This window comes from Pagrus major, chromosome 5 (assembly GCF_040436345.1).
Source record: "Pagrus major chromosome 5, Pma_NU_1.0".
NCBI classification, from domain to species: Eukaryota; Metazoa; Chordata; class Actinopteri; order Spariformes; family Sparidae; genus Pagrus; species Pagrus major.
The window spans coordinates 24781393-24793969 of record NC_133219.1 but is presented as its reverse complement, the minus strand read 5'-3'; the positions used below and the strand labels follow the sequence as shown (position 1 = coordinate 24793969).

The following is a 12577-nucleotide window of genomic DNA, read 5'->3' as shown; positions in this document are numbered from 1 at the left end:
GACAAAATTGTCACAATGGTCAAGATTTAATGTTCACCATTAGAGGACATACTTACACCAATAAATGCAGAGTAAATTAATGTTTACAGACACTATGAACAAATGCATGGTCATATTCATGAACTACTCATTCATTTTACTTCACCATTTTCTGTTCTGTTATTACTTGTCTGTGTCAGACTGTTTTTACTTGTGCAACTGAATCGAACTTTAGCACCAAATGCAGAACAGACTTGCAGCACTGAATGAAGAAAAGACCAGGCTAAAATGAACTATTCCTGAACAAACACCACATTAGCTTATTTTCTGTTTTACAGATGGAACTGTAACTAACCTATGCAAATTAATAATAACTGTAAGATATTTATGAATGGCAACATGAAAAGCAATGCCTACCCATGTAATTTAGCTTAATGGGAACAGTTGAGATGATCACCTCTCTTTGCAAGAACATCAAAGTCGAGTGTCAGATGTTGAAATGCACAGCACGGAGGATAGGTGTTATCAGTCAGTCGTGACCTGTAACATGACTTGTTGAAGTTCATCATAGACAAAGTTTGTTCGCACACATACTTGGAGCCAAACAAAACAAGCATCCCCTGTGCAGGCCTGCACAGGTTTGGAAACTGTGTTTCCTTCAGTGAGCAGTACAAGTTGTCCAGTGTGGATGTAGTGAACTTTTCATTGAGAGCAGGGTTACACTGCATGTCAATCAGTTCTTTTTGTTTAGTCAAGTATGTTTTATTAAGAAACGGCTGCAGGATGGATGACATACAAATGCATTCTGCATTTTCTTGTGAGAAAAATCAAATACACAACACAAAAGTAAAATAGTATCCAACGTATATGACACACACAGAAAGATAAAAACTTGAAAGACACCCACCCTCTCTCCCTCCCTCCCTTCTGCTCAGAGCCAACTAAAAAGATTGCAAAGTAAAGCAGTGGAAAATAATGAAAAACAAAGGATGGAAAATTGTAATGGACTGTCAACTATGAGAGGAGTATGCATTAAGAGTTATTTCTTAGGCAACAGATGAGGGGCAGCCAGATTTTGTTAACTTGTGACTCTTTGTTCTTTAGAGAGAACCATATTTTCTCAAGGTGAAGGCTGCTGGTCATTTCACAATGCCACATTTTGTCGGTGGAAACTTCCTTCTTTTTCCAGAATGTCAAATTTTTTTTTTTGCTGTAATCAAACCATAGGAAAGAAGCTGCTGCTGTGATTTTTGTTATGTGCATGTGAAGTCTGTAGTTCCCAGTATGATTAAGACAGGGTCAGGTTCAATGTGAATACTGAGAACATCAGAGAGTGTTTTGAACATTTTCATCCAAAATCTCTCTATTCTAAGACAGAGAGAGAAGCTGTCGAGGAGATTAGCCTCAACCATATTACATTTATTATGTGTGGGAGATATGTCCGGGAACATCTTATGAAGTTTTGATTTTGAATAGTGGAGCCTATGGATGACCCGGAACTGAATGAGACAATGCCTAGAGTTAATAGAGCAAGCATTAAAGGGATAGTTCGGATTTTTTGACATGAAGTTGTATGACATCCTCACCATCAGTGTCGTGCATCAGCAGTGACTTTTCCCTCACTGCGTCCTGTGAGCCGAGGTCTGTCCCGCTGTTGTTGCTGAAGAAAGTAGTTACGGCTAGTTTGCGGGGTCACTAAGATAAAGCGTTTTGCTTCAAAAAACAATATCCGTTCAAAGGAGTAAAACATTTGCATCACAAAATTGTTTACGACAAAAAAGTCAGACCTCACGATCACCTGGCACTACTTCCCCTCCCTTCGTATCACTGCGCGCTTCCGCCTGTTGACACACGGCACCGCTCCGTCAGCTGTTTCACGGTGTTTACATGCTCGGATGGTAAACGTAAATATGTCTGACTATGAAACGAGTGATGAAGACATTCCTTTTACCACAGAGCCAAAGGGATAACTTTATGAACCCGAATACACAGACACCGAGCTTCGTCAAATGGAGTTAGAACGGGCAGAGAGAGAGGAGAGAGACAGAGAAGCGGTCCAAGCTGAAGTTGGACCTGTACAGACAGTACATAGTTGCTGACAATAATAATAACAGTCATCATATAAAAAGGCACCGTCTTTAGCTTGTAGATAGTTGTTCTTACCTGGGGTCGTGGCACAGCAGCGCTCTTCAAAACATGTTTCTTCCTCTTTCCTGGGCGTGTAGGAACATAATCGTCCTTGCTGAAGTGTGCACTACACACACGAAGCTTTTTCACCCTTGGCAGTCTCACTTCAATGTTCAAGCCTATGGCAAGAAGCCAAAGTTGCCTAATAGCAATGTCCGTGACAGGAAAGCGGTGAAATATATACGGCGACTTGGTGTGATCTTTGTTGTTGCAACCCGGATAATCGCAAATCCGCACCATTTTTATATATCCTCTTGTCTAATAATCTCGCTAGTACTCACGTTAGCTCTCACGTTAGCTCTCTCGCACATCCGAGCATGTAAACACCGTGAAACAGCTGACGGAGCGGTGCCGTGTGTCAACAGGCGGAAGCGCGCAGTGATACGAAGGGAGGGGAAATAGTGCCAGGTGATCGTGAGGTCTGACTTTTTTGTCGTAAACAATTTTGTGATGCAAATGTTTTACTCCTTTGAACGGATATTGTTTTTTGAAGCAAAACGCTTTATCTTAGTGACCCCGCAAACTAGCCGTAACTACTTTCTTCAGCAACAACAGCGGGACAGACCTCGGCTCACAGGACGCAGTGGGGGAAAAGTCACTGCTGATGCACGACACTGATGGTGAGGATGTCATACAACTTCATGTCAAAAAATCCGAACTATCCCTTTAATATGTAGCCCAAAGGGAAAGGTCTATGGCATGTAGTAATACATTTAAAGTAACACATTTTAAGCAGTTACAAGACTTTTTATAACTTCAGTTTGCCAGCAGAACTGCACTACTTTCCCTGCCCTGTTGGCCTCCTTGTGCTCTCTACCTCGCTGTTTTTACTCTGAATAAACCAGTGAATATGCAAGAAGTATTATCAGTAAATTAGTAAAGAATGTTCATACACATAGTCATTGAGATTAGACTCTTCTGATGTCATTATTCAGTCTTATCCTATCATTATTCAGGCACCCCTCTCCCCCACCCAATTATTTTTGCAACTTAAAAAACAGTTTCCTGCAATTTTACATATTGTTCATAATGGACCAGCATAAGTAGAGATTAACATAATTGTTAAATCTGATAGAACAAGAAAAATTCAGACAAACAAAATACATTGTTTTATTTATAAACTTAAAATAAATACAAATGGATGTAAAGTTTCATCCTCGGACTCCTCGGAGTGACTATTTAAGAATGCATTTTATTAATCTAGAAAAATAACACAATTCATACCAAAATGAGGTGGTTACCTACTGATTGACCTTCTGCTTCAGTTGAAAGACTGTCACAGAATTATTCAGCTCACAATATTTTCTGAAATCATTTTCAAGCCTGTCTTGCTAAGGTTTGTTTTCTTCTCCTGAGATGGTGATGGCATGACCTGCCCTACTCTGCCTCTGATTGGTTGGTACTCGTTGCCTTTCGTTGGGTTGGTTAGATTTAGGCATGAGGACTCATGATTGGTTAGGGTTAACATCTGGGTAAGCCAATCAGAGGCAGAATAGGGCCCCAATTACGGCAAGTAGCAAGTGAGGAAATATATTAGGAGGGGAAAAAAATAACAAGGGGCAATTTATGATCCTCACCATGTAAAATAGGAGGATTAGGACCTTGTGAAGATGCTCAATTGCATGACTCTCACTGTCAATGCATGAGACCTGCATGCATGCTACAGATGGAACAATGCTAGCTTGAAGCTAATATCCATGTACACCAAGAATTGTAGGAACAAATGTTGGTCTAAGGCCATGTTCTGAAGGAATAGAAATGAAAATGGCAGACTTTTCAATAATTCTAGAACATGACAAACCTCTCCACAATTCAATATTTACACCCCATATTTTTCCAGCTGCCTGGTGGTAATATTTACCACAGCTCTATCTGGGGAACAACTGAAATCACTGCATTTTCTAGAAAACGTGGATGATGATCCAAATGACCCAAAATAAAACTCAACTCAACAATTGTAATTTGAACCTTGATGTATGAGTTTATATGAATGATTAATAAATAATCAATTAACTAAGGACCACCACCAGACACACATTGACATATTGAGAGATCAAGAGAGCGAGGGGGGTTAGTATGTGCATGCATTTATCCAAACTGCAACTACTGAGATCAAATGAACACACATGCACGCACTTGCACTCAAACACACACAGTTGTATCTATTCGGTGTGTGACCTGGCTGGTGAATCCCTCAACGAGGATGAGCATGACTTAGCAAAGACTCATCTATATTCTTCTTCACTCATGGTTTCAAATGGAAATACACACATTAACACGTATACACGCATGCACACTCACACACGACATACACAATACTCTATTACCTCCTCCTAACACACATGCATGCCTGACACACACCATTATCTTGAGTCTATAATATACAATGGGCATTTTAATTGCAAAGCTGGCAGGTTGGAGACAGGGAATTTACAGTAAAGAGCCTCTTCACCTTGCATTAGGAAGCACAAAACTACAAGCAAACTGACCAAACGTACTGGCAAACATCTGTTACATGGTGATTCATTTTTTTTTTGTCATCACTGTGTATTTCTGCATGATAGAATGAGACAAAACTGAGTAGAAATGTGACGAGTTGAATGCAAATGAGTCTGAATCTCTGACAACTTTCTGTAAGCAGTTTGTGTTTGTCCCTTTCCTGTTTCAACATTAAAATGCCCCCGTACACAAAGCAAGGTCCATAAATAATGGTTTTCCCAGTTTGGTGAGAAGGGACTTGAATGGCCCGCACAGAGCTTTGACCTAGACTCCATCCAACACCTCTGAGATTAATTGGAAAGAAGACTCTGAGCCAGGTCTCATCATCCCACATCAGTGGCTCCTCTTGTGGCTGAATGACAGGGGTGTTATGTTCCTAAGTACATTCACTCAAGTACTGTAATTAAGTAAAAATGTACATGTTACATGTTGTATTTTAATTTTATATTACTTTATCCTTTTCAGATGAAGATTTTAAATGAATAAACATGGTAAACTTGTGAAAAATTATATACTGCTATTAATCTATACTATTAAGTACATTTAGATGATAATAATGCTCAACGTTTTTTCTTAGGACGCATTTTGATCTCAAGGCTTTTACTTATAATGGAGCATTTTAAGACAAGGATACTTCTACTTTTACTTCAATAAAGGATCTAAGTACTTTTTCCACCACTGCTCAATGGAAGCAAATCCTTGTGGACAGGTTCCAAAATCTTGTGCAAGTCCCTCCTGGGAGAGTGGAGTTTGGAGTACTTTTAGAGCAAACTCAGGGACTAAACTAAGAACCTGTCATGTGACTCAAGTCATTCGATCCCAATCAGTCAGATAGGAAAGACTGCAGCACATTGATATTTAGTGAAATGAATGTAATTGTACAAAAAAAAAAGAATTTGATGAATGATCATTCATTTCTTCTCAATCAAACAAATTTCCTCCCTAACTTTTAAATAGTTAAATACTGACAGCCACACTGGAAAGACTAAACTAAAAACATAAAATGACCACAAATCATTTGAGTCAATTCAAGTCAAGTCTCAGGTCATTTATTTTCTGTCAAGTCAATTTACAAGTCACAAGTAATGAGTCAACTTGAGTTCAAGTAACAATGATTCAAGTCCACATATTTGTTAGGAACTACAACGTTCCATTATCACGTTCCTCTCTGTGGTCTATCACATCTGAAGACCTACAAATTAGGTAAATTAGTGCAGCTACAGATTAAAATACAACTGTTTTTAGAACATAACCAAGATCAAACTGTCATCAAATAAAATCACTTTCTCACTTTTAGCTGGTGCACACACTCTTTCTCTCATCTTATCTTCTTTAAATCTACCCTTTTTTAGTAGTGGGGAAGCTGACAGTGTAACTTTGATACTTGTGGTGGCCAATATTTCCTTTTGAAATGACACTGTAGCAGCCACATTGACTGTGTATGACCAACTAGTGATATTCAGCCCTCTGCTGAGATCATTTTTGAACCTTGGGAAAGTACTACCCTGGAGCAAGGACATGTTTTGGCACCAAAAACAATCACACAGGCGAATAATTTAGTCCTGTTGTGGAAACGCATTAAAAGCAGTATATTAATGCCCGTGGCTTCGTAATGCGAAAGACTTTCCATGATCATACAGTATATGGATATAATCTTTCAATGTCCACATACATTTGGCCATGTAGTGCAGTTTCCATACCTTTTATGCTAAATTCAATGTATGGCATAGGCAGCACTACTTTTGAAACAAGGCTATAACTATCACTATGAGAAAGACTTGATCAGAGCAATATTAAAGTGGTCATAGCTTAGAAATCTACCCAGATTCTGCGTGTGTGTGTGGAGTGTGTGAGACATAATGAACAGTGGACACTCTGCTATTGTCACAGAGAGAGGATGTGTGCATCTGATAACAACAAGACGATATGGTTGTTATCAAATAATGAGTTAGCTATTGTGTGATATGGTGTGTGTGTGTTTGTGCATGTTCTGTGATTTACAGTGTGAGTGGGCGTGTGTGTGTTTTACCATGGCCTGTGTGGAGCTCTCCTGCAGGTCCCAGAGTAGTGCATGGTTATCAGCCAATGATATCACTCGCTTGCCATCCCCCATGGGCTCCCACAGCACACTGTAAATACACAAAACCACAAAGTCACTGTCAATTAGAATACAGATGTTAGTCAAACATGCATACAGGCTCATCCCCACATGCTGCAGACATAAGGGACTGGAGCTTTTTGCTTGGATTTCACATGACTGCTAAATACAGCACCATGGTTAATACCATAGCCAAACCAATTTTAAACATCTGTGTGGATTTTCCGATCATGTCTGGGATTTCATGCGGATGTATGGATGCATGTATCCTATAAGTACAGTGTCAACAAGGAAAGAATTCTAAAATGTCACACGTTATAGATGTTAAAGGTTAAGGCTGCGTTCTGCAGTAATTTTAAGTTTGTCATCAAATTCCATTAAAAAAGATCTGGTGGTCTGTCTCTCAATTCTTCCTGTGATACAGATCACACATACAGGGTCAAATATTTAAAAAAGCGCAGTAATTTCCTGAAACAGCTGTGCACTGTAGGTTTTAGTGAGCGTTACTTAAACAGGGGGAAACAGTAGGGAATGGTTTATCTGTTCTGGGCTACGCAGAAACATGGCGGTGCAACATGGTGGACTACATGAAAGAGGACCTGCTCTCTCTGTAGAAATGAAAGGCTCATTCTAAGGTAATGAAAACAGATCCGCTAAATCCTACACTCTGGACCTTTAGTGAAAAACAACATTTTTCTGCAGTTTTACATTCAATTCTTCTAAAAGTCTAAAAACTACAGACAAATCCTTGGTTACTATCAAATTATTTCATATTTAGGAAGCATCTGTATCCCAGACCCAGGTGTCACTAGCCATGTTTCCATAAAGCATTTTTATGTGCATTTTGAAGAATATTGCATTTGCTGTGTGCATTGCATTTGTTCGTTGTCTCCGGACAGCGTGCAACATGGCAAATACTAGCTGACATCCAAGAACAATTACAACTTGCCCTATCAAAAGTAATTACTGACGACCTCTCTCCATTTTGCCTCCTGGTTTGTTTATCTCTAGCCTCTGTTTACTTTCACATAGACACGTGACGTAGCCACGTAGCCTACACCGTGTCATCCTCTGACGAAATTACAGTTTACGTAGCTTAGTTAATTCGCTCAAAACAGTTTATGGAAACGCACCAGAATTATATCTTAATTTTTAAAAGATTTTAATTTATTTTAATTTTAAGTAAACTTTCAAAGGTTCACTTAAAATTTGCTTGACATTTTATGGAAACATGGCTGCTGTCACCAGCCAGAAAAGTTTAGTTTTATGTGTGCAATTTGTCATGTTCTTGACCTGCATAAAAAAATCCTTCAAAACACTGTGACATTGCCTTTACAAATTAGGTTGCAGCAGCCAATTATTAATTGTCTAAGAAAGTAACAATAGCATACAACTGAGATCTATAAAGTATGTACTTACTGGCAAATCCAGCAGCCCAATTCTATCAATCTAGTGTTCAAACACAGCAGTGGGATACAGTGTTGCCTCAATGGGGTGAATGAAGTGGTAGCTTTTACTGCATTCTTAACTTTGATTCCTCCCTTCATACTACTTTCCACAGAGTACTGATTCCTCACGGCATGCTTCTTGGAGTTGCAAATCTCCACTGTGCTCTAGTTAAAATATGTATTCTGTGAGGGACCAAACCAGACTTGACACACTGTGTCACTGTTGCTTTATAATTCGCTCGGAGTAGATTGGATCACTCTTATGCTTTTGTTGTTCATTCTTCTTAGTTTGGATGGACTTAGCAGCTAAACGTAGGCGGAGACACAGTTACATGGGATATGAAAGGAGACACAACCCAAGTGAGAAAGCAGTGCTTTTAATTCTGACTCCTGTCAACTATAAAAGCAATGTTTATAGTAATGTTTATAATGGCTGTAAATTCATGGCTGTTGCTGAGGGAAAGCTTTTACTGCCCTCCTAAAGAGCAGAAAGTATATAACAGTACATAATACACACACACTCACAAACACATTAATACAATGCCTTTATACAATAAATGCCATATGTCCATTGAAAGTTGCTGTAATCAGTGGTTGCTGTAAACATTCATCCTCTCCATACTGGCCATGAAGCAATCTCTTCCAAACATGACTACAGTGTAAAAGATGGGAGACAAAATCCAGGTCTCATTCTGTACAAAAATGCATTCCTACTGTAAGTTAAGCTGAAACTAATATGAACCATTTGAAAACTATTTTAACCACTGACATGATCTATTTTTTATGTTTAATCAGACCAGGCTACATTAAGAGTTAAAAGAACAGATAAATTAAACACCAAGTTACTTGACTGATACATCACAAAATAATGACAACTGGCTCAACAAAATCCAACCTACATTGATGCTACTAAATGGCTAATAATGCAATAATATCAGTTTGTATAGAACGTCTTCTTGTATTTTTAAATGACAAATTACTTGTATTTTAATTAAAGATACGTGTAGATGTATTTGTGCCCATCTCTGATTGTCGATTAATACATTTATCATTGACATCCCTAGGTAGGAATGATCAATTGGCACCACAATTTTCCTTTTCATTGAAAAAACTATTAAAATCACGATGACATTTGTGGGGATCTGTACCAAACAAAAATGTCTTCTTACATCTGGAGATCAAGATATTTAGGCCAGGACATCTCTGCAGCAAGACAGTACTGCTGTTTTGTCACAAAAAAATATCAAAAAATGGCAGCTACTTGGATATTGCATTTAGCCATACTGCGATTTTGGTTATATTTTGATTAATTATGCATAGCTATAATGAAGTGAAATAAAATAAAACAAAAACGTATTCACCTATTAGCTTGATGAATTGACAGGACAAACTACTGTAGCAGAAGTAATTATGGAGGTCCAGATTCAAAGCTTTTACAGGCAATTCAGAGCCTCTGAAAGATTAAAACGATAGGCCATCTGCCAGCTGTTGGTCATTTACTGGAAAAGAACCAAAGTCCTTTTTTGAAAGGAAGAAGGCGCAGTTCAAGTTCTGTCTTTCCATACCTCAAAATAATTAAACTATATTACTCGCAACAAATGCACAGGATATATCTCACAGACACAATGTGAGAACAAAGAAGTAGCCTATATTTGGTTACTGTTGACTGTATTTGTAAAGACTTTACATCTTATTTGTCAATAAAATGTGTCTTCTTTCATAGTTTAGGGTAAATGGTGGTCTTGGGTTTAATTCTTTTATTCTGATTGGGGATTTATTTTGATTATAAGTGGAATATAAGGGTCCATGAAAACACAGCTAGTGTGTTCAAACAGCTGCTAAATTTTGGCAGGTAAGACACAGTGAAACCCCAGCTCGTCAAAAACTGACGCTTTCGGATGGGGGCCTACCTGCACCTTTAACCATAACTAACTTTAATGGTTTAGGTTATTGTTCCCAAATGGGTGGCAAGCCGCATGATGTGACTGTCTGTTGGTCTGTCCGTCCATCTCTCTCTCTTTCTCTCTCCTTTTGTATTCCACACATTCTTCTTCCTTTTCAAAACCTGCCGCTTACTTTACCCACAAAGCAACTTAGCCACTGTGTGACATCAGTGGAGGTAATTTATTAGATGACATGCAGCTTCCTCTTTATACTACGCTTTCCACATATGTAGTAGTACTTCCCAAGAGCTGACACACTTTAATGTGTAAAATTGGTGGAGTTACCCACACTCATCCTAAATCTTAACACAGAGAGCAATGATATAGGAAAAAACAATTGCAGGAGAGGGTAACATTTCACTTCCACCAGTGTGCCACCAGAAAAAATATCCCCCGAAGAAGAATCTTGTTGGCAAAATGCCAAAATGGCTGCAGAGTCAGACTTGAAATGGGTATACTCCCATTACGTTGAGCTTATCAGAAAAAAAAGAACAAAAACGTAATAGTCAAGAGCAATATATGTATTGAGAAGCAAAATAAAGCCATGTCTGCCTGCCCATCCCTGTGTCCAAAACTATTTGTTTATTTAAAAAGGCTCCGGGTCCAGGCTATAATACTTAATATAATACGTAATATAAGCGGGCAATTTAGCACATAGGGGTAATCACTACATGTGAATGCATTAATGGGCCAGATTTGTTGTCCGGGGCAGAGCCTTCACCAGGTTATAAAATATTGCCCACCACTGGATTTGTAAAGAACTGCAATAAATTGGAGCTTCTGTGCTTTGATTACTGACAAAATTACCCTCTTCCATTCTATGATGCCCAGTTGTACGTCTGCAGTTATTTTGGAAGTAGCGCAAAAGTAATCAGTAACACATTTCTCTACACAGAGAGTAATCTTGTTAAGTAACTTATTATTTTCGAATGAAAGTAACCAGGAATATGTACTGTAAAACATTACATTTGGAGGAAACTTGTCCAACACTGGACAAAATACCCTCCTTAAGCTTTGACATTGACAAATCTCTTATTGAACCTTTTATCTCTTCTTGTTCTTTATTATTGGCAAGGAGCAATGTAAAAAAACAAAAACAAAGACAACAGTTTTTTGCAGACCTTCACTTTTCCCAGTTAAAATGACAAACATCCCTGATGGCAAATTATATCATCCACTAATGCTGATCTTGAATCCTGAATATCAATATTTTAAGCTTATTAACTAACACTGAATGGGGACCTTCAGTATTTGGAGCAGGTAGGTGATGAAGAAGTTATGTGTGCAAAGTAGAAATGCTACAGTTGTTATTTCTGTGTCAGGGACATATTTTATTAACATTTAATATCTTGGACTACTCATCTAATTTTGTCAGGTTTTAGTGACAGATTGTCAACGTTACTCAGACTGCCACTCAAAATTGTTTCTGCCCTCTTCAAAACATCAACTTTTATTTGTTTTTTAAGTGGTTATGAAACATTTTCAATTTAATACTGACGTAGAGATGTAGGCTATATCTAGGCTAACCCAGGTCTCTTAACATTTTTCTTTGCTTTGTTTCATCAACATCATATTACAGTTATTAATGTTACATAATCACAAATAGATGCATTACCTCATCACCATGCATCTTGCATACAGCTGTGTTTAAAAAAGAAAAATAGTATGAAAAACACGTCTGTTTCTTTTACTTGCTTTCAAAACGAATACATGCAATAGCCAGAACAAGATCTTTATGCTCATACTACTTTTATCCACAGGGGTTGCCAGGATCACAAAAAGTGAAAGTTCCTGTTAACTGCTTTAACTTTAGCAAGTATCATTATTCTCACCCCACACAGGGAAAATTAATCCATCAGTGCATGTGAAAACATTTTAAAACTGGGGCATGTATGGTTTTCATATAACAGCTATAGGTGATTAAAGATCATTGTGTTTTAGTGAATTATAATGTAAGATACTTGCACATGATGAAAGCCGAACATAATTAGATTAGATGTGGGATTTGACAAGAGATTCAATAGTGAGTTGGGATTGGATAAAATCCCATCAAACTTTGACTTCAATAATATTATTACAGATAGAAATGATGGGCAAACCTATAAAAGTAATTCCCAAGTTGTAATAAATTTAAAGGATCCTTTAATGCACCTGCAACTGCAACATCTGCATTGTGGTGTTTAAAGATATGTGACCCGTCACGAGAAAACCAGGAACAAGTCGGGCCAGCACAAGTCGGGAAAACAAAGAAAAATAGATTTTTTTTTTTAAATTTGTGATTTTCGTTTTTTTGCAGAATATGTAAGTTGAAATCATGAAGAAGCCACTCCATGTTTCAAATAATAGTATCGGTGGTTTTAAAACTTTAAACTTTATATTTGAATTTGGGTAGTTTTAGAGTAAATCCTCGCTGCAGCTGGGAC

The 12577-nt window shown here is 38.0% G+C and overlaps 1 protein-coding gene across 2 annotated transcripts in view; it reads right to left on the bottom strand.

Moving 5' to 3' along the window:
• The window catches only part of eipr1 (EARP complex and GARP complex interacting protein 1), a 103989-nt gene that overhangs the window by 45167 nt on the left and 46245 nt on the right, over positions 1 to 12577 (bottom strand). For both annotated transcript variants that reach the window (XM_073467318.1, XM_073467319.1), the window contains exon 5: positions 6695 to 6794. In XM_073467318.1, coding sequence (XP_073323419.1) covers positions 6695 to 6794 — 100 coding nt within the window. The remainder of the gene's footprint in view (positions 1 to 6694; positions 6795 to 12577) is intronic.